Consider the following 24045-nt stretch of genomic DNA (forward strand, 5'->3'; position numbering starts at 1 on the left):
TATTCGAAAATTGATCTCTTACGGAGTGATTCTCCTCAGGGGGGACTTCTGACGCGTGTCTGTGCTCGTCAGAAGTCCTATGGGATTTCGCGATGATACATGGCTTTAGATGTGTCTGTATCTCTGATACATGGCTTTAGATGTATCTGTATCTCTGATACATCAGTGTAGAAATGTTCTCGTGATGCACTAAGCTCGGCTCGAGAATGTGTCTGTATCTCTGATACATCACGCTCTTGTATTTGTGAAACACTAGGCCTATCATAGGAATGTGTCTTATCTCTGATACATCACTGTAGATGTATGCGTGACACTCTAGGCTTATCGTAGGAATGTGTCTGTATCTCAGATACATCACAGTCGTCGCGTGGATATTTTTACAGTGCGAACTGCCACAGTCTGCGCGTGGACAGTAAAATTTTCACATTTATGCTGACATGTTCAAGGCAGGCCAGCGTCACCGTGTGTCGTTGAAATTAATGACACGTAATAACGCCGACGTTGCGTTCTGTGACCTGTGCTATTTCTACACTCCGAGAGATGACCTGTTTATATGTTACCTTTCTCACGTAGCACTGACATACGAAATTTTGTCGGGCCAAAATGTGTCAGGATGACCCACACGAGGGTAGAAACTGTTTGCCATATGGACTAAGTCCTGCTCATTTCTGAGGGTAGCTGAGGGTCGGCATGTGAGGGAATTTTATCACGTGATCATCACCGATCGTGTACGTTCTATGATTGCCATATGCCACTACCCATTAACCAATTCATCAATCACTTACTATTTCTATATACCTACTATTGTCAATTTTTTTGGGTTAATGCCAATATTATCACTTGCATTGCAATCTCAACGACATTATTATCAGTTATGCTGCTTTAATTTTAAATTTCACCTGCTTTTCCATGCATGGATGCAGACGGTTTTTCTAAAACAGTTTGAAATTGGGATAACTAAATTATTTATGTTCGAACGCTCCGGATCTCAATGTTAGTTTCATTTTAGCAGTCAATCGAACGCTCGGAACTGAGTAATTTGCAAGGACTGGCTTAGCTAGCGTTATGACAGATAAGATCTAAACTATTATCTGAGAGGCCACCTTAACGCCTCAGTAGGCCACCATCAGAGGCGTTAAGGTCGGGGCCCTGATCATTGGCATGAAACCATTCCCTGTTTTTAATTAATAAAATTAATAAATCCCTTTTTGTTGGAATGGTGAGTGTGGGAGGCATTTAAAAAAAAGAAAAAAAAACTATTATCTGATTGACGATCCAGTGATTACCGCGCCGAGAGGTACCGTATTATTTATATTATTATTTTACTAGATTTTAAATCTGGCAAGGAGCAGAAATGGTAAGATATCGCTGCAGTGCTCATCTATACTGAAATAGCTTCATTGAGAACTTGGTTATAGGCTCTATTAGGTGAAATTATTGTTGTTATAACTGCGTTGAAATTGCTACAGGATTTGGTAGGAAAATCGCAGCTACAAAAACTGCTCTGAATTGTTTTAAGATCTGGTAGGAAATTGCCAGTTACAAGAACTGCGTTGAAAGTTTTAAGATATGATAGGAAAATGTTTCAAGGGTCGAACAGAGACAGGGGGGACTTCTGACGCGTGTCTGTGCTCGTCAGAAGTCCTATGGGATTTCGCGCTCCTAGGGGGATTGTTCCTGAGCGCCCCACCGCTGAGCTCACGGTGTCTGACTGCAGGTCTCAGTTGTGGGGTTAAGTTGTTATGTAGGTAGGATTCCTTACATTAAATTATTATGTAGGTAGGATTCCTTACAGTAATTTATTATGTTAATAGGATTCCGTACATTTCCCTTCTTTGTCTTTCTCGTGCGATCGGCCGACGTCCCGTGTAAACGACCTCTTGTTCGAGTGTCTTAGTTTCTGTTGCTTGTCACCTGTCCCTCCTTGTCACCTGTCCCTCCTTGTCACCTGTCCCTCCTTGTCACCTGTCCCTCCTTGTCACCTGTCCCTCCTTGTCACCTGTCCCTCCTTGTCACTTCGTCTCTTTGAGATGCTAACGCTACTTCTTTCAAGCCAGCTTCAGCGGGCTGGATAATTGAGACCTTCCGCGCCTTATGGCTGATGAACAAATTTTGATTTGAGAAACTCTCGATAACCGAGACCTTCCACCTGTTTGGTGATGTTCATCTTGACTTTCGGTGCGATATAGCTAAATAACTGAAGCGCTAGTAAACATTTGGCCACTAAACTAACTAACTACAGAGCGATTATGCTGTGGTGGTTATGTTGCTGATGGTGTGAATGTGGGGACTGTGGAGACAGGGCAGTGGCATCGACATTACTCCTCGGAAGTTGGAGTGCAACTGACGCCTGATGCCTGGCAGTACCTGAAGCTTGCTGCCTCAATGTATGATGGTAGGAAGTTTTACTTATTCTGCAAAATATAACATGGTGGAAATAAAGAAAACTGTAATATTATTGATACTATGAATTCCAGTCGTGATATCCCGGCGGACAAAGTCTGTAAGATTCACCGACAACTTTTTATTGGAAGCTTAAAAAGTTAGGGGCATTTTTGTCCTCCCCTTGGTAGATAAGGGTTGAATCATGAATAAGTTCCTGTATAAATATGAATGGGTGTAGGTTTTGGGGAGGCGGCTAAGGCTAACTTAATTGAGAACGGATGTCTCCTTAATATACGAGACACAGTACGCATTGAGTAAGACAGACGGAGAAAATATATCTGATGTTCTCATTACGCAATTACTTTTTCTCCATCAAGAATTGAACTGTTAAGGTATATATACGTCGCGTTGCATGGAAATAGCACAGTGAAAGTGTAATATTAGGGCAAAGTGCAAGTGTGAGGGCAAAGTACGAGTCCAAAGAAAGAAAGCAAAGTGCGAGAGGCAAGTGCACCCAAGTGCAGGAGCTACGCTCGAGTTCAAAGTACGATAGTAGTGTGCGATCTGTACGTTATCGTACATGATAACGAGGACTCGATAACCTTCACAGAAGTAATCGCAACACTACGGCGTGAGATAAATTTTCTGTGCAATGAGCGTCCTCGAACGAATGCTCAAAAATTAGGCAACGCAAACTCTTGGGGCAAAGCTGCATGTGTAAATGAAATGAAGTATTTATTATGCGCAGTTCACGTGGCACCCGCCTGGTTCCAAATGTTCACAGTGATAACGAAGAAAATCTTGATCTGAGGCAAAATACCTATATTGAGACCTAAATTAATTTTACAAATAACAATTACCACGACATTCTTTTCCTATAACAGATTTAGGAGTTAAATGAGTTCCTAATAATGCGGTGTCTGGAAAGATTTGAAATTATTTAGCTCCAAGCAGACGTTGAGAATTATTTTCTTTTATCTTCCATTTTACTTCTCCGGTATCAAATATTGAGAGTATCTCTGGGAGGCTAACCGTTACTCATCGAGTGTCCACCGATGTTTCGCCCATAATTTGGTCAAGTTGTCCATTAATGATTTATTTGTTGTAAATAAACATCAATGATTTTTTCTAATTGACGTGTACAAAATTTTCAAAATCTATCTCATTATTACTGACGGTTTTTTCTGTTATATTCTCTGAGTTATATTTTATTTAGGTTACTTCGCCATTATTTTATTATTTGTATATTTATAACTAATTATTTCGTGATAAGCGGATATTTCGCTCGTCTTATGCCCTGTACCAAAAACAGAGAGGGTGGCTCGAACGGTTATGGTCTGTGGTACAGGTTAATGTGGTTATCATGCGGCGTGTCATGTTGTCTTGAATGAAACATGAAGGCGTCATGTGCATGCACTATTAATTGTATATTGTTTGTTACGTTATTTTAAGTCCTGTGTGTGTCTTGTGCTTTTAGGTTACAATCAACGTAGCGTAGCGTCACATTGTGTACCCAATGTCATTGTAATGCATCGTATGTTTAATTCAACTACTACACATCCTAATTAAGAATGATAGTACTTCTAATGTGTGACCGCACATGTTGTATATTATTGAATGTATTGCTATACGTAAATTATACACGCTCAACAGGCGTTATAATCATTGTCTTGAAATTTGATGGAGAAGATACGTGACGTCATCACCAGTAAATATTGCAACTTCCATCATATAAACTCATCATATTCGCGGTAATATATTGTTCTTGAAGCATAGCACAATATAAGTTAGATGTTGAGGCTCCTTTTAAACATTGAGCCTCATGCCCACACATACATATTGCCGGGACCCATCTATGTTATGCGTGACTAGCTGCTCTACTTATTCATTCATGAATATTATCAATGATATATTATTATTGATTGTATGTGTTCCGACAGAGAGAACCACTGCGAAATAGAGCGGCGGCGACGCAACAAGATGACTGCCTACATAGCCGAGCTCAGCGACATGGTGCCTACATGTTCAGCCCTCGCCCGTAAACCTGACAAGCTCACCATCTTGCGCATGGCTGTTGCGCATATGCGCTCACTCAGGGGTGAGTTACATCATTGCACCATCATCACCATCATTTATGTCTTGTTCATAATCACCATACATGCGCTCACTCAGGGGTGGGTTACACCATTATATCAGCATCAGCACCACCATCATTTATGTCTTGTTCATAATCACCATACATGCGCTCACTCAGGGGTGAGTTACACCATTGTACTTATATCATATTCATAATCACCATACATGTGCTCACTCTTGGATGAGTTGCACCATTGTACCACCATCATTTATCTCTTGTTCATATCACCATACATGCGCCCACTCAGGAGTGAGTTACATCATTGTACCATCATCACCATCATTTATATCATATTCATAATCACCATACATTTGCTCACTCTGGAGTGAGTTGAACCATTGTGCCATCATTATCATTATCACCATAATTTTCATGATTCATGTTCAGCATCACCATACATGAACATGGCCTCCGTGGGGTGAGTGCAACTTTTTGGACAGTCTCTGCGTGCAGTCTTGCCTCTGTAAGTGAAGTATTCAATTTTTGTTACCTTTTTATGCACATGCAAGTGATGTGTTAGAGCACTTTAATGCAGATCCACATGTCCACGCACAAATTGTATGAATTGTTACACACGAGTTCACCGGAGCAAAGGTGTACTATATCCTCTCTACCACACACACATTAAGCACACGAAGTGTTAATTAGAGGCATTTAGTGTAACATCATCTATTTGAAATTCGATACGGTAATCTCCCTGCTAGTTCACACAAAAGATATCTAAGCAGTAATTTATGATCGTTATATTCAGTTTAACTGAACTTGTTAGTGTTGAGCAATTATGGCATTGCGAATGCAGTTAGCTAAAATGGTCTTTTCTTCAAAATTTTTGTTCGTATTAGACTGCATATCAAAAATTAGGTGGGTTTCCATGCGTGGCTTCGTAACACGTGTAATTCCAACATCCATACATGTGTGCAGCTTGCGCACGCATGTGGGCCTTCCTGCATGTGTGCAGGAAGTGTACGCTGTTCTTTCGGCGAGCTTGTAATTTTAATATGTTTTATTTAAGAGTGCTTCATTGACGTATGTAAAGTTGACAAACGAAGAATTTTTCTACTTAAATGCACTGGTATACTTCAAGTGGTAATTCCTTTTATACAAATGTTTACATATTGACATATGTGAAGTTGGGAAAGAGAGAGGATCCATGCTAACTGGAAGGCAATTATGAAGTGCCAACGATGGGCGTTTATCTTTCCAACACAAGTGATAAGTTTGCAGTTGCAAATGAGACATTGAGCCAAGCTCCCTACCACGGCTACTACTTCGCATCACAAGCGGTAACCGGTCGTGCCGTTAGCAAGGCAGGCAATTATAAGACGATTAGAACATGCCTCGTCTCTGTCCCGAGACTGCACGCCATGCTAGCGGCCGTCTCTTAATTGCCGTCATTCGCTATCCATTTCACACTTCACTGGTCGCCGAAACTGACCCCTGCTTCTCGAAGTTTGTCTTTAACTCAAATGTTGTTCGCCATCCGCCGCAATCCTGATTGGTAATTGAATCACTTGATATCAAAGCATTCACGTCTGCCATGTTCTGATGCGATTGACGGTTAATATATCGTCTGTTATTATCGAAAATATCTTTCATCTCACGGTTCTTCATTAAAAACTTGAACTGCGTTCAACAATTCTATATTCTCGAATCGTGCAAAATTTGTCTAGGGAAATGCTTCTTCAACTTTCGAATAAAAAATCGCGCTGCAGTGTCAAATTTACTGTAAAATTATATAGTGTCGACTTTGGTATATTTTTAAAAGAAATACTTAGGTGGTTTTCTTTGCGGCTAAATTGTAAAAAGTGGCTTGCATGAGGCGTGCCGTCGTGAGTTGAAGTTGTTTTCTCGTTGTACAAGCCACGTTTGGCTGCAAGCTACACAAGATGACAAAAAACAACTTCTATCAGCTGTGAAACAAGCGAGTCTGCTGCTGGAACAATTTAGCAACAAGCTGAGAAGTAATTGAAATGGCCACAACACGGACAGCAAAGATAACACCAAACTCTACGATGTATCCTTGGAATAATTTTTGCCTCAGTCTTGCCTTCGGCGCATTTGTCTCGAGTGCAAACTTGGCGCACCTGCTGGTCGGCAATGTGCTGAAAAAATTCGCCTGCTTGTTTAAAGCGAACCATGTTTTAAGGTGCGAATCTAGAGCATCGCAATGCAGGCAAGTTTAGAAAGTAGCATACATTATTATTGCAACTTTATTTCCGCAACAATAAGTGATATACCACTATTACTGAAGTGTGCGCAGTAACGAAATATGCAAGCATGCTTACAGCGGTGCTCACTCAAAGAAATGGCTGAGACTTTGTTCAAAAAGCGATGCAATTGTTAACGCTTGTGTGAGTCATCTTGACTCAGTTTCGCTCAGCAAAAGAGCTTCTCAGTGATACGTACGCTCTCTGCTCCTACGTTGGGTAAGAGCGTATGTCGAGATATTTAGACAATGCCATCCAACTATTTTTCCGAGTGTACTGCGAAGGGAAGGAGAAAGCCGTGCACTAAAAAATGCGCCGCGTTTCGCAGATCAGATCGTCTGGTTCTCGAGCTCGTGCTTTATTTGGACGTCTTACTTGTTCATATTTCGTGGGTCTTCATTACTTCATCATGTATAGAATTTTCAAAAACATTTTGGTCAACTCTAAAGATTGCCGTGATAAGTGACAATTGCCTCATTAGTGGGCGGGGGTCACAATCTTGTGTTGGAATTGCTCTACCGCAATCCTGCGTAGGGAATGCTACGGCCGACTCATTAATATCTTCAAGACTCTACGCTTGCCGTTGCTAAAACACATTTCGTCATCAAACGAAAGAGCGAGCTACAGAATTGATTTTAACTTTAGTAACTTAAGTAATTTCAACGGGTATTTTTCATCTCCAGCTTTCGTGCTCTTTTTTGGCAATGTATAGGGTGTTGGTCCTTATTCGAGTATCGTAAACGTTGCTACCATCTAGTGTGATGTTGGCCCTTTTGTTGGACTGGCCGCTTGGGCGTGGCTTGGGACTGCGACGTCCGAAACGCGCAGTAAGGATATTAAGGGGTATCCTTAATTAGGATACTATAAGGTACTAAGGATACTAAGGTACCAAAGGTACTGAGGTACTAAGGATACTAAGGTACCAAAGATATTAAGGATACTAAGGTACCAAAGGTACTAAGGATACTAAGGTACCAAGATACTCAGGTACTAAGGATACTGAGGTACCAAAGATACTGAGGTACTAAGGATACTAAGGCCGCATGTGACGGGCGCCACGACCTAGCGTCTCGTGCATCTCTCCTACGAGTGACGACACTCATGCCTACAGCGCCACGTGGGTAGCCAAAGCTCGTTGTATGCTATCCTTGGTTGCGATCTGGATACTGCTACACGGGGGTGCTGTGCCTTTACGTATAGGTGCTACTGCTACAGCACACTGCGATGCTACACGGTAAGATGCCACAATCTACTACAGTTCCCTGCAATGCTACAAGCTACCTACTATTCTCCACTCTGTGATGTGTCATCCTGCTGCCCGACGGGTGCTTAGGGCCGGCAGCATCTCACGCATCACTCCCGGGCATCACAACCTCTTCCCACCGATGCCTTCTCACACACTCACACCCTCTCACTAACACACATAGCTTCACACATTCACATACTACTCGGCCTGAAGCACACAAGAGTGCTGAAGCGTGCAAGATGAGTGATTTTTCCACGCACGATACCCTGCTTGTCAAGCCTCACCGGTTTCTCTATCTTACGAGTTTCTCGTATTACATTCTTTTCTTTTCTGACTTCTCATTTTGCATTATTTCATCTCCTACTTTCTCTCATCTGCATCCTACCGCGTTCTGCATTCTATTTTTTTTTTAATCTCCTGCCTTCTCGTTTTCATTCTTTCCTCTCCTGCGCTACTTGTGTACTCCTTGCAATCCCTTTATTCCTCCCGCGTTCGCCGGCCCCATGCAGCCTCCCGCAGCCAGGGAGTATCGTCCTTGCTCGGTTCATTGAACTCCCCGCTGAGGAGAAGACTTTTCGGTGGCAATCTGCTCTGAAGTCGCCGCCCGGGCAAGTAAATGCGCTGCTTGGTAGATGTTGTCGTACATGGATAAACTTGTACATAACTGGACACATTTGTACGTAGATGGGTAACGTAATGCGTAGCTGGATCCAGTTTTGCGTTGCTGGATAACGTAATGTGTATCTGTGTATTTGTGCTATCAAGAAGTTCGAAGTTGGCTGGCAGCTGGATCCTTACCTGTATCAGCGTTGAAGTCCCAGAACGTAGACACAATCTAAAAATTCGTCATGAATATTTCTACACCCGACCTACACTAACATTTCTAGTATAGACACTATGTGTATTCTTGCATCTTATCTCCTTCCTCTGGTCACTCACCCTGCAACTTCCTTTATCATCGATGCGTGTCGTTCTCGGCATTATAGATCTTTCACACTTGTCTCTCATCGCCCCTTCAATCTCACCTCCATCATTATCGCGTACCGGTTCTTATCTCTGCTACCACTCTCCTCGTCCCCCTTTATCGTCGGTGTAGCGATAACAGACGTCGTTGATGAGCGCATCGTATCGACGATCACGATAACTGCTTTGCTGACTATCTTACATATCGTGAATCCATTGCTATGTCATTAAACAACGTATCGTACCAATGATCTTCGTAAAGTTTGTGTTGTCTCGTGTACCGTCCGCAGTCCACTAACCATCATGTATCGTTGATGAATGCAGCTTAGTATCGTGAATGTTGGTCGTGCTCTGGTACACTTGTCCTGACGCTCTCGATTATTCGCCCTGTTAAGCGTAGTAATGTTGAACGCTTTCTTAGCCTCACGCACCGTCACATCCCTGCACGCACGGCCTAACGGGCTTCGTGCTGCGTGTCATATGCGTACATTCGTTAGCTATGGAGGTGTGAGTAATGAGTATGGGGACCGTACTTATACTCATGCTCGCTGTACTCATGTTAATGATGAATAATGAATAATCGTGTATAGTGTAAGGTAACGATCACAATGAGTCGGAATAAACGATTGGTAATTGCAGCTAGAGATTACGACGTGAAATATGTGTATAGAATGACTTGTTGGAGTGATCAATCTAAAATTTTAATTTGAGCTACAAATCTGTATAGAAAAAACAGCAAAGAACAAAACCGCAAATAATAAGTAAAATGAAAGATTGATGATGTCAATGGTTTTATGGGGCAAGAGTTATCCATCGTTTATCCACACATGAAATTCTTTCTGACTCATGCAAATTTCGCCATTCTAAAGCCAGCGGTGAATTTATTAAAATATGTCAGGTTGTTTTACACATTTTCGTTCTCTCTGTTTTGTGGCCATCGTGTCTAGAATGTTCTATATTTGGGTACTATCGTGGCCGGAATTTTAATGAAGTCGACGTTTTCTGTACAAAATACCCGAAGAAGAATTTTTAGAAGGGTAAGGTAAGGATACCGTCTCGTCCCTGGCACTACGAAGTTATCAGGCTTGGTTCGCCATCGAAATGCACGAATGTTTCTTTATAAATATTCAGCTTGGCATTATACCTGACAGCATCGGCCATCACGCGCGTCTCAAATAAATCTTCATCTTTATTGCAGTCCCTCCTGAGCCCTGGCGCCCAATGAGCTTGCCTTCCATGATCATATACAGCTTCTTACGCATACATGTTCAAAGAAATACATATTATTGAAGTATAATATATATATAATAGTTTTTAATAATACTGTATTTCAGATTTCCCTCCCACAATTAATGATACCGGTTTCCCTCACAACTATTACCATCATTGTAATCATTTGTGTGATTGAGGCTCCAAACATAATGTGGCGTCAAACTGTTATTTTTTTCCTTGCTATTGAAGCTGAATATAATCATACAAATTCATTTAATCATGCTCTGTGCAAGGTTTCCTCTTACCTATTCTGTATTTGAAAGCAGGCTTAAGGCGCCGAATGTAGAAATAAATACCTCTCTTGCACACCCACGAGCCCAGAAATTAGTATCATCTTCAAAATAATGCTCATGTTATGCTCTTGGTTCATGTTATCAGGTCAAATGATTGCTCCAGACAAGATTCTGTATTTCATCAGGTCAAATGAATGCTCCAGACAAGATTCAGTATGAGAAAGCCTCTAATCAGTATGCTCACTCTAATAGCCTCTTTAATTCATTATGCCCAATCTAAGTGCTTCTTTTATTCAGTATGCCCATTCTAAACGCGTCTTTTCTTTAGAATCCTCAACCAAAGTACGTCTTTATTCAGCGCCTCCTTGCTTGGTGCCAGAAGAGGCGCTGTCTTGTAACAAAGGCGCTACTGTGTCTGTAGCTGAGGTCTTTGACGCAGCTTTTGCTAAAGGCCTTTTGATGCTTGCATGACTAGCACAGAGCGTGTAAAGGTTGTTGATCGAGCTGCCGTCATTGAATAATTTTAACAAGACTGTTATAGCTATAGAAATAGGCCATGGGCCTATTTCTTCAACGCCGACACTTCTATTCTATTCTATTCCATAGCTGTGGTGACGACTTATTTGTGCTGTCACACATGAAGCCAGTTGTTATTTGATACATGATAACGTTTGTTAAGCATACCGAGTTGGTCACTTGAAACATGATAATGTTCTTAGAAGATGCCCAGTTGGTCACTTGAAACATGATTATGTTCGTAGAACATGCCCAGTTGGTCACTTGAAGCATGATTATGTTTGTATAACATGCCCAGTTGGTCATTTGAAGCATGATTATGTTCGTATAACATGCCCAGTTGGTCACTTGAAGCATGATTCTGTTCGTAGAACATGCCCAGTTGGTCACTTGAAGCATGATTATGTTTGTATAACATGCCCAGTTGGTCACTTGAAGCATGATTATGTTCGTATAACATGCCCAGTTGGTCACTTGAAACATGATTATGTTCGTATAACATGCCCAGTTGGTCACTTGAAACATGATTATGTTCTTAGAAGATGCCCAGTTGGTCACTTGAAACATGATTATGTTCTTTAATTAAGCATGCTGAGTTGAGAGAACTTGACGAGGCGATATCCTCAGCGTCCGTTGATGAACATCTCCGCGTGGGCAGAATTGTCCTGCGTCCATGAGCCTGATGAGCGACCTACAAGTGTCTGCCGTATATTTTTTTCGGCCAAGTTTATCGCACCAAATAATTTCTATCACATTTCTTGAATTATAACGTCAAATTGAAAGTAATCCAGCTTTTATGTCGTTCATTTTACTAGCAAGGAATTTGTTTGCAACCTTTTAATTATGCCATGCTATGTTTAAAGGCACACAATGCGTTATGTAATGAAGTGAAGTTATAGATAATCATTCCTGACGTGTCATGTCCTTATTTTTCGTCACCAGAAGCTTGCAATGACCTAATTTCTGATTATGTGTCAAATGTTGCACCGTATAAGTTTTACGGTTAGAGTAGTTTATATCGTCCGTGCTTCAGTAAGACGTATACTTATCGTATCCGTACTGGTCAACTCTTAGTGTTGATACAAGATATACGATATCAGCTACCATCATCGCTACTCCCTGTCGGTGCTTCAAGTTTAACCAATAAGTTCATGATAATCCTATTAGCTATCTTTGTACTAATGGTGCAAGAAAATATTTTTGTGTGTTGATCCGTATTTCTACTCCATTATTCTTAATGGTACAAAAAAAAAAACTTTTGCATGCTTCTTCCGTATTTCAACGCGGATATTCTTAAACATGTCTATTCATATTAGTTATTTACTTGACTAGTTAATGTCAGTTGTTGTTATATTGTGGTGAAAGAGAATAACTTTCTTGTAATTGTTCTGTATTTCAAAGCGGTCAATCTCAAGCATTTTTTCTACGTTTAATCATTTATTAGATTGACTAGTCAATCCGTAAGCCTGTTTATATTCTACGTAGTTGGTAAGTTACAGACCAATGAAAAAGTTAAAAATCGATAGTTTCTATAAAATGATCACAATTACGTTCCAAAAAAAACTAATGTGGAAATTCGTTCTAATGGCATTACCAATTTTGTAGATGGTTTATAATTATTTCCGGACATAGTTTGTCGCATTGAGGTGGTTTAATTCGTTAATATATATTTATTTATTACTTTAAAAAATTCATACATGACTAAAAATATACATTTTTTATTTTAACTTTTCATACATGCATAGATTTAATCATTTGAGATAAAAAAATTCCTACATACGGCATGGTAGCCAGCGGTCAAACGATGGTGTGGTGTCGTTATAAGACCGGTTTGTTGTACACTTGTGTGGCTCTATTTTGTATGAGTGACGCTCATTAACATATCGTGTTGAGTTTATGCATGCAAGATACAGTAAGAGCCGCCGCAATTTGCCCTTGCTTATAGTGCGCTCACGATTTACTCTGTGCCGCTCCGGTGCTAATTAAGTCATCGGTGCACGCTATTTCCTTCTTCTTCTTGTCGAGTATTTGATGCTAATTTTGTTTGTACTTGTGTGCTTAAATCATAATATTTGATCCGCTAAAAATAGTTAATGTTGAAGATGTTGGAAGCAGTCATACAGGTCAATGTTGTATGTAGTAACACTCCTGACCAAGGCATTTTAAAGGAACGTCTGATTCCAATCTAAATAAAAAGTATATTCCAAGCTTCCTAAGCTTATCCGTTAATATTTCTGGCAGTCTCAAATTTAGTTTCAAACGAGACGTCTTGCGCTAGAAAACTTTCGATTACGAGAAAAACCAGAGTATTATCAACCCATGCCAAAAATTTTACTCTTGTCACCGCGGGCGGCAGCAGAACTTGTTCCCTATAATGATCACTATAATTTACGCTACAGATCCGCCCACCTCAGAGATCCAGTCGCCCGACACGTGCTCATCGCTTATATATTTACCGAGAGCTGAAATTCAGCGATCGTTTCCAGGCCGTACTTTAAGAAAAAGTCGAGAGTTCGTAGCTCCGTCAATGTTTATAGTTTCCAGGCCATACTATCAAAAGTAGCTACCATACTCTTATGTATCTCCGTTAGCCAATTACTAATGGCTTTTCAAACTAAACCCACTTAATCAGAGACTAGAAATCGGCCCCTACGTGTACTTAAGCGAGTTTTTTACGGCCTCTGATCAGCCAAGTTCGCTGTAAATCAAACCTGCAAGATCGAATTTGATTGCGTCGATCAAAAGTTGTCGTTTGACGTCACATTAGAGCGTTTCATATGAAAATTGAATCTTGGATAAAAGTAGATGCGTACGGACCGCACAAGAAGAAATTTTTATTTCTGTTGATTTCATCGTTTCTGTGATAAAAGTTTCAAATGAAGACAAGTATGGCTAAACAAGAGCAGCTTTGTGCGGTGAAGGCTGCTGCATTTTTTGTCGTATAGTTCCCTTATACTGAGCCGCTTCAGTGTAGCGTCTTGATTGATGATAAAACTTAGCTCGACTTGTGCAGATAACCCTTAGCTCGCTCTCCGCTCGTACGGGCGAGACCGTTGGGCTTTGCCCTTCAGAAGCAGGTAGTCCATTCTTCGAAACTCCTGGTTAATTACACGTTTTTTTTTATTATTGAACGGTATTTATGTTGACCTTTGTAATTTTTACTGATATTCAGCGTGAGTTAATTATCAATTATTAACAGAAAACTGGATTACAGATCATAACATTCCGCAAATTGACCGTGAGCTTCAAAATAGGCCTACATATTCATGTCTGTGTAGATAAGGGGAAGCTATATCTATTTATATATAAGGTAGCGCCTCATAAATCCGCGTATAAATTTAATTTTCTTCGTTTTACTTGAGGCTCGGCGGTGTTTCTTGTGTGTCTGACCTTGCTTTGCTGTTATGAATGTTCTGTTAGATTATCACCCAATAAAGACCCCAGCTTCTCCCACTAACAGCTGGTAACATTGAGTTAGTGCCGCTCTTATCAGGCGAACAAATAGCAGGAATGTAAAGCTCGTCTGCATTCAAGAGCTGGTAGTGATATGGGCCTGTTGCTCCCATATCAGGAATCTCGCTCACTCTGATCTCTGCGCCGCTGCTGCTTAATTGGTAGCTCTCTTAATAAGATTTATGATCGCGATTAACCCTTAATTGAGATATATATCTTCTTTAAATTGTGGCTGTTCAGCTTAGCATCGTTATGGGCGAGTTCAGCTCGAACGATGCAGGGTCGCTGCAAGTAACCAAGTGATCTTCGGAATTTCTGAATAATATTACAGAATTCATAGCGAATTCAGCTTCTTACTTATAGTTGAGTTTAAATACTCGAGTGCACGTCATCCAAGGACTACTCCATGAAGCTGTCCTTTAAGGAGTCCTTGACGTCACTTTAATTTGCTTTTATTGAGGTTACCTTTGCTTGTTTTAATTTTGTGTGCTTGCCTTGACGGACGGCGGTCTCCACGTATGCATCACGCTTCTCACTCTACATTCTGATGCATTAATAAATATATAGTGCTAGAGCTCAGTGCAAGTGCTATAGTTCTGTTAAAAGTGCTTGAGTTCGTCTTGATCTTGATCTGAGCTCGTTGAATGTCCCAAATCTGCCTTATACGTGTAACGGACGCAATTATTTTGCCAAAAAAATGTAAGTTTTAAATCGTATGAGTAAATATTTTTTTCACAAGTGAACTTTATATTGGTTGTACAAATTTTCATGATTCAAGTGGCTTTTTTTCTGTAATTAACTAAAGCCCGCTATTTCTGTTATTGGGCTCATTAACTTCGATCTATACTGCAGACAATGAGGAAATTTCACGAATTTAAAGATACCTTATCGACTATGAACGATATCATTGAAATGCATATTTAAACTATATTATATGAATTGCTTGAAACTACGAGTAGATTTCCATTACACTAGTTGCTTGACTAACGCTCGCTTCAACATCTCTTGCTACATGTTGTAATTTTCATACTTGTCCTTTTCATCGCTTGTGTCTTTTCGGATATAAACTTGATCAACTAATTTGATTATGTAGCTTGTTTTGTACACTAATTCCATCTCTATATTTATTGGTATTTTGCTCCCGTATGTCATCGAATTTTGATCAGTGTCTGACGATGATGGTTTTCAACATATTTCCAATAGTGTAGAGTTTAATCACTTCAACACTTCAACATAAGGAACAAAGTTTCTCTTCTAGTTATTTATGAATAACCGCCACTTTGAACGGGGAGTTTTTTTTTTTTGCTCACCAATAAAGCATTAAATAGTAAAATAGATGTTTTGCTAAGCTTGTACACAAATTCTGCGTGCACTGGAATTATACGGAGGTCTTTGCTTGACTCATTATTCAGTATAGAAAGTAAAGCTGTCTGACGGCAGTGTCAGGCCGCATCTCAATGTGTGGAGCAGCTAGGGCTTGTAAGTAAGTAAATTGTAGACTGTGTACGCCTGCTACTTTGGTGTGTTGTTTTTGCAGGTCCCGAGCTATCCAACGGAGGCATGGGTAAGCAAGCAGCTTGAGTGTGTGCCTCCCTCCACTGCTTCTGATCATGTTTCTTGCCCGAGATAATAAAGATGATGGTTTCATCGTTAAGATGGTGGTATACACGCTCTTATTATAAACTGGGCGGCTCTGCGGTATACATTTTAGAAATTCAGAACGCTATGCGGTGTAATACGGCGTAGCACTTAAGATTTTAAATTAAGTGGTTTCAACAGATAAGTTCTAGACCGGCCTATAATTTATGATCATTTGTTATATACTGCATTTAAAAGTGCAACAATGTTCTTATCAACCTGACGTCTAGGCCTATGAAATTATGAACGTGGCACAATTGAAATTATAATTATGAGGCACAATTGAATTCTAAATGGATTTAGAGTCATCACTACGGTGAAATATTAGGTTTTAGGCAGGGTGCAGCGGTGTACAGTTTTCATAGAATCTATTTTTCGAGTAAGAAGATTAACGCTCCTATAGATTGTATGGACCTCTGCTCGCTTTGAACCAAAGCTAAATTTCTTTATTTTATTAACAATGCATGGATTGATGCCGGGTGCATGTGGATATATCTTGATCACTGAATTAAATCTCATTGGGATCCGCACATTTGTAGCGCTGGCTCAAATGAGCCTCCTGTGCTGACGTCAGGAGTCTAACAGCAACGCATGTTTCTGTCTCGTGTTCTTTTTTCTGGTGATTATTTTCCGAATTATTATAGCACTCTCCATAATTATATGCATTGAGTCATGAAAAAATTTTGCTTACATCTCAAGCTCATTTGTCTGTATTTCTCAATTCTGGTTCTGCTAAATGTGTGCCCAACATTCTGTGTTGCGGTTGCAAGCTGTTTTTAAGTCTGGCATGCTAGTTTTTTATATAATTATTTTTCTGGTTTTCGTTCACCTTCACTACTTGATTTTTAATGAAATTGTTACTCAGTTTCTTTCTTCAACTGCTGTCTGATGTACATTCGCATTCGATCATGTCTGTGTAATTAGAGTCTTGCTTAAAAGTTGAATTTTTCTTTGTTTGTGGAGAAATTTGATTTTAATGATATTAGCAATGAGTATCTTGACAAAAAACCTCATTATGCAATACAGTTTAACGAATAAACCCCGAGTATTCTCTTCGTAGAAAAAAATAAAGCTGCAATTTATGCAGACTATATAACCGAATCCTTCCTCGTTTACCCGAGATGTTGTTCTCCTTACTTGTTGACCTGGGCGGAATATTTACAGAATTTTTATTATGTAAATTATATCGTTTTTCATTTACGGAACTTTTAGCACCCGATATCTTGTCCTCAGTTATGCGATAAAATTTCAATTTTGCCTTCAAATGCTCAGCAATTAAGACAGGCGTTGTTGCATTGCTAAGCCTAAAATTTGTTGCATGTATATTGTATTATTTCTGGGATCCATGGCTGGCAGACGAATATTAATTATTTGCGTAAGCGATCACTTCTTTTGGTTTTGTTTGGGCGTTGCGAATAAAGTCTGCGTTTGCGTTATGCTACTTTTCGTACATGTCGCTTTCTGTTCAGGATTAAGAATCCAATGCTTTCAAAATGAATTTTTTCGATCAATATGGATACAGGTAACGAAATATTAATTATTCTTTATTCTAAAGTACCGCAGAGACTGATCATCTGTTAGTAATAGAGAAGTAGTTCGAAATCATCTTTTGACTCCCACTTGATTGACTGAAGGCATTTCTGTTCTTCCTGAAACACTTCACTGGGACTGCCGGCACAGCGTCTTATTTACGGACTATTTATCAGTAAAATAAGTATCAGTGATCACATTTTCATTGCCATCCAGCTCGATGTAGAGAATTAATCTATTTAATGCTGCATTGATTTGCGAAGTTTATATGGACTTAAATTTAAATAAAAATTCTCACATTTTTAATATTCTCAGGCACATTTCGCGTGGCAACTTGCGCTCAGTTACGTGTACATATTGAGAGAATATCTATAATTTCTTTTGATTGAGATAATATTGAAGATATTCTCTTCATAAGTTTACTGATCATACTATGATGTATCGCATGGTTTAAACTTTTAGATTCCAACGGAGTCGATCTCTTGAGTTTTCCTACTTGTTGCCATTGAGAAATTTCATTTTATAATTTTTTTCGAGTATGTAACATCAGATTTTACGCTCGAAGGCTATGTAATATTCGTCAATTTTCTCCGTGCACATGCAACGTAGAGTATCTCGGCTGTAAATTTGACTGCCACGTAAGATGTCTCAATTGAGATACGTTAGGTGTGAGGAATTGAGATTGCCTCACACAATCGGACAAAATAAAGTCAATGAACTCCATTATGATTTATACATACTTATTCGAATGGGTGTGATAAAACTCTTTGTTCGGGCCGTCCGTTTAAATAAAATGGTGACAGGAATCCGTAACTTTATGTAGTTAAGCATATAGCGAGGGATTCGTTTTAATGAAGTTTGGAGACTATGGTCGCAAAAAATTGGTTGGTTGGCATAGAAAAAAATATTCAAAGGCGTTTCCCAGTTTGTACCCCGAAAGTGAAATGAAAAAGTAACGACTCACTAATTAAACGGTTACTACCTATTAAATAACCTACGATACTCAAAATTATGAATAAACGATGCCACAATTATAACTAAAAAAATTAACAAACCTAAGATTTTGGTGCGTTTTGGTGCTGAAAGTTCATATGAAGCTGATTAACAGGAAACTTAGAAGAAATTAGTAAGAGGAAGGTACTCTAGACGGGCAGTTGGAATAGTTTAGTTGGATATTTAACGTTTTGAAATTAGAGAAAGATTATAAGAATGTTGGTCTTTGCTGTGGGAACTGGCTCGACGGCAAATACTGGCGACCACGCTAAAATGCAATTGGAATTCGATGGTTTGATTATTGATATAGAAATTTATTAGGTAAATTGTCTAGAGTGCCATAAAAAAAATGAATACAGAATACAGAAAATGAATGAATACAGAAAAATAATTAATTGAAAAAGCAACATTCACACACAAAAAGAGTGAAAAAAAAAAACAGGAAGAAGATGCCCATATCTTATGACGCTCCTGCTGCTGTGCTGGCTGAAGACAATGAGCCTGAAGTGAATAATTGAGAATTGATGTTCTAATTGAGCTGTACGTTAGTTGAATGAAGTTTGGCGCACTAGATTGACTGACTGAACCGTACGGATGCTGATTAATGAATGAATGAATGAATGAAAATCATAGATGCAACTACTACCTACGTAAACTGCCGAACTGAAAATAACAAATTCTGAATAGAACATCAAGGACATAACTAATAAATCAAAATCAACTAAGAACAGAATGAACAATGGTGGGAAAAATTTCCCACATTAACTATGGAAATGTATGTGATGTGCAGTGTTGCAGCGTGTGATATATAAGTTATGATACGTCGGTTTGTACACGTGTACAGATCGCGGTGTCTCATTTGGGTTGGTAGTTGCCACGTGTGATATTTGTATTGAGTTACGTAAGTTTGTGCACTTATATATACGCTACCTATGTGCGACGTCTCAAAGGTACGTGTTTGCGTGCAGGAACGGGCAACACGAGCGCCGACGGCTCCTACAAACCATCCTTCCTGACGGACCAGGAGCTCAAGCACCTCATCCTTGAGGCGGCTGATGGGTTCCTGTTCGTCGTGGGCTGTGACAACGGCCGCGTCATCTACGTCTCGGACTCCGTCACGCCCGTCCTCAACCAACCACAGGTATAGGCTTTGCCACCAGGACTCTCACGGTGAAATAACGTTCATTTAATGTTGTTTCAAATTAAATCAGCTCGTAATTCACGTCATGGCTGCGTCATTAGAGTGGAGGGATTCGGTTTTCCATTGGATTGATGGCATAACGAGACATCTGCAGGCTATGTCTCGACAGTCTTTGCGTCTGTATAAAGTTCATTGGCTCTAATTGAGCTGTTGAATTAGAGTATTTATTTACTTGTTAAAGCGACAGTCTAAATATTAATATTTATTTTGATATACATATTTTCATTGGATTGTTTACCTCCTCCACCTCGGGCGCAGTGAACTCGCTGTCTGGACATCGTCGTCCGCTGATAACCTGAAAACGAAACAAATATCCCTCTTATTGCTGATAAATAACCCGTCTTCTTTGATTTTCGTGAATAAAGGCAAGAGTTACCGTCAATAGATAAAAAGGTTAATCCATAGTCTATGGATACATTACCTGTCGTCAACTGCTCTCAAAGGCCTAGTACCGCACCAGTTAACAAGAGTCCAAACGCTTTGTCTCTACGCAATCATGATATACGCTGTATAAGCAGGCGTGATTAACATTTAGTTGGTGATTGCAGAATGACTGGTTTGTCAATCATGATATACGCTGTACGGGCAGGCGAGATTAACATTTAGTTGGTGATTGCAGAACGACTGGTTTGGGACGTCAATATACGAGCACATTCACCCCGACGACGTGGAGAAGGTGCGTGAGCAGCTCAGCTCGCAGGAACCTGCCAACCAGGGGCGCATCCTCGACCTCAAGACGGGGACTGTCAAGAAGGAGGGACATCAGTGTGAGTGAGGGGCGGAGGAGGGGTGTCACTGTGAGTGAGGAGTGAAGGAGGGGCATCACTGTGAGTGAGGGGTGAAGAAAGTCTGTGTGAGTGGCTGCAGGGGGTGAAGGATGAGTAACAGCTCTTATTTGGACGTTATATAGTGCGTTGATATTTGGACACTATGACTCATTTTATTTCTCCGAGTATTTGCCAGGTTTGAAACTATTATAATTATTTTTGTGATGATCAGCGTCGATGCGGTTATGCATGGGCTCCCGACGTGGCTTCATCTGCCGCATGAAGATCGGTCAGGTCGGGCCCGACGGCATGGCCAACGGTCACCTCAACAGACTGCGGCAGCGCAACTCTTTAGGCCACTCGGTTGATGGACACAACTACGCTGTCCTCCACTGTACCGGATACATCAAGAACTGGCCGCCCACCGGAGTCCAGGTTAGAATTTACAGCTCCTGACTCAGTTTTCTTTAGTATTCTTCGTGAGTGTTTAGCACGTAGCAGTCCCAAGCCACGCTGGAAAATGAATCTGTTCGAGTGAATAAATATTTGTGCTACACACACGACCGAGAAGACACTTAGCTGTCATAGCGAGTATGGTTTCAAGTACCTATAGTTTTTGTCGTTGATTTTTCCTTTTCATATTCAATAAAATTTTGAATTACAACTATTTTTTTCTCTCGTGGAAATGTATTATGCTGATTTTTTTCACATATGAGGAATATAATTTTCCCATGGTAACGAATTAATTTGTTGTTCAGATGGAACGCGTGGAGGAGGACAATCAGACGGCCAGTCCATCACACTGTTGCCTTGTGTCCATCGCCAGACTGCAGGTGACATCGACACCCAACACAGCCGACCTAATGGGATCATCGGCGGCTAACGGTGAGTCCGTAACACGCAACTGCCGAGCGTTAAGCAAGAATTTAAAAACAAGACGTCAAGCAAGTTTACTAAAAAATTACATATATTATAAGTAGAGTAACGATATACGTAAGTACTGAGCGTTAATGCGCTGTATACGGGGCCATATATATAAAGTGGCGGCAAGGAAAACTTTCAAGTAATAACCGCCGCTAGTTATCATGCTGCTGGCCTCGTGTATAAGGATACCGGGCCCTCCCGCGGCCAGTAGCGCCGTCAGTATTTGGAAGTTGTATTGCCGGTACTAATGTCCCCATCTACAAGTACCTAAACACTGCTCTATCACTCCTACTTGCATCCTCACCTGCACTTCGCTCCTACCTGGTCTTTCACTTGCACATTATTCTTGCTTGGCCTCAACCTTTCCAAGGTCCTGTAAAACGCGCTAGCTTTGATTGTAATAACCGCAACAAACGCGCGATTTAAAGGGTAACCCGTGTGTGTGATGAACGAGTCCATGCCAAGTTACTCTACTCTATTTACTATTATAATGGCGGCCGCTATAACATAGCAATAGTAACGGCCACCAATTATCGTGTTTCTGGTTATAAGTTATAGTAGCCATTAGTTAATTAATGTCGATCATTGTTACAAATCTACAGTTTTTTGTGGCTGTATGCGTTGATGTTGGAAAGTTAGCCTCTGCCAAAACTGCTCCTACTTTTCCTTAAGAACAAATCTCTGTCCACTTTTGTGCCGAGTTGTAGCATCCATTTCTCCCTAAAATCCCTGTATATAATTTTGTGTTCATGCATTGCATCAATGTATTATTTATGCATTGTAATAATATTTCAGAGTTCATATCCCGGCACGCAATGGACGGGAAGTTCACATTCGTGGATCAGCGCGTGACGAACGTGCTGGCCTACAGCCCCCAGGAGCTGCTCGCCAAAAGCTGCTTCGACTTCTTCCATCCTGAGGACCAGACGCACATGAAGGAGAGCTTCGACCAGGGTACCTATCCCAATTCGAGCTTGATTAAAACACGGCAATGTTCATTTCCTGGATGATTTTATCCCTATTTGTGATGGGATCGTTGGTTCCTGAGTATTTTTATCCCGACTATGTGAGGATTCTTGCTTGCTATAATGGGCAAGTTCAATTCAGTTGATCAATTTCATTAAGAGTTACCATAGCGGGGACCTGATAACTCGTAAAATAGGAATATTAAAAATACACTACAGCCATTGCTGCATGCATTTGGGATGAAGTGCCTATAGAGTAAAGGAAGGTTAGGTATAATATAAAGGAATATACCTGCTGCTCCCCCTGTTAGCGCAGAGTTACGTGTGGCTCTTCCCGGTTATTTGATCAGATCTTTTTTGGCGTGACATCGATTCATTCAAAAATTCAACACCATATTTATGAATGACTCCAGTATCGGAGAAAAACAGATATTTCAAAAAGTTTGTCATCACCCCCTCCCAACTGCACTGAGTCCATCAATAACGCAATTTATTTAGGTTTGAAAAAAATGGAAGATAATAAGTATTTGAGTGAATGTTATCCGATCGTTAATGGATGTGGTTATGTACTTTCTTAATAAAAATCTTGATGGAGGAATAACGACTTCAAAGCACCAAGAGAGCATCTATGCGAAAAAAATGATATTATTGATAGTATCATTAGTTACTAGAGGAATATCGTGTGATGATGTGACTATTTTACATCTGTACTCTTAAGAACAGAGTGACGTGTGTTTTTGTATACAGTTTGACTGGATGTTGAAATATCGTTGATGACTGGATGTATATTGTGTGATGTTATTTTTTTTCGATGTTTACGGTAGTCTCAAACGCTAACAAATTATTTTTTTGTTGACAGTTTTGAAGTTGAAGGGGCAGGTGATGTCGGTGATGTATAGGTTCAGGGCCAAGAACAGGGAGTGGGTCTGGCTACGCACCTCAGCCTTCGCCTTCCTCAACCCCTACACCGACGACATCGAGTACATCGTCTGCACCAACACTGCCACAAAGTGAATACATATTCTGCTAATTTAGTAACTCTTAAATTCAACAAACATCGCCACCAATAATGTCTTCAATTGATTAATTGACTTTAACTTCGTTCAACATACTTTCTGAATCAAAATCCTGATCGTGTCTGTCTATCATCATGGCATCATCCAGCTTCAATCATTAGTTCCTTAATCATTATGTCATCTCGCAGACCCATCGGTGGGGGAGGGGGTGATGGGGATGGAGGTGTGGGTGAACAGCACAACCCACACGATAGCTCGACGGGGCCACTCCCCCCCACGACGTTGGCAGCTCCCCCAGCTCCCCCTCACTACTCCCACCAGCCTTCCCTCGACTATTCCCTCACTGGGAGACGGGACGTTTATGCTCACATGCTCCCCTCTGCACACCTACAAGGTAATTAATCATATTTACCGAAGTGCTCAAGATCAGTGATGTCGAAATAATAATTTTGATAATATCTAAATAATAATATAATAATAAAATTATTCGCGATAAAGATGGGGAGAACAGATGCTTATGCTCACATGCTCCCTCTCTGCACTTTAATTACTGATTATTTATCACCTCCAAGGTAATTGATAACCTATTCATAATGTCT

General features: G+C 40.3%; 1 protein-coding gene across 4 annotated transcripts in view; it reads left to right on the forward strand.

The window, feature by feature from the left end:
- LOC108665509 (aryl hydrocarbon receptor nuclear translocator homolog) overlaps positions 1–24045 on the forward strand; it is a 62219-nt gene that overhangs the window by 33177 nt on the left and 4997 nt on the right. For 2 of the 4 annotated variants that reach the window (XM_018152265.2, XM_018152267.2), the window contains 9 exons: positions 4326–4483; positions 15950–15976; positions 19542–19714; positions 20394–20541; positions 20774–20976; positions 21300–21426; positions 22261–22419; positions 23290–23440; positions 23635–23840. In XM_018152265.2, the coding sequence (XP_018007754.1) occupies positions 4326–4483; positions 15950–15976; positions 19542–19714; positions 20394–20541; positions 20774–20976; positions 21300–21426; positions 22261–22419; positions 23290–23440; positions 23635–23840 (1352 nt within the window). The remainder of the gene's footprint in view (positions 1–4325; positions 4484–15949; positions 15977–19541; positions 19715–20393; positions 20542–20773; positions 20977–21299; positions 21427–22260; positions 22420–23289; positions 23441–23634; positions 23841–24045) is intronic. The other 2 variants (XM_018152266.2, XM_018152268.2) reach the window with 1 other exon arrangement.

The sequence above is a fragment of the Hyalella azteca genome, unplaced genomic scaffold (genome assembly GCF_000764305.2).
Source record: "Hyalella azteca isolate HAZT.00-mixed unplaced genomic scaffold, Hazt_2.0.2 contig4041, whole genome shotgun sequence".
In the NCBI taxonomy this organism is placed as follows: Eukaryota; Metazoa; Arthropoda; class Malacostraca; order Amphipoda; family Hyalellidae; genus Hyalella; species Hyalella azteca.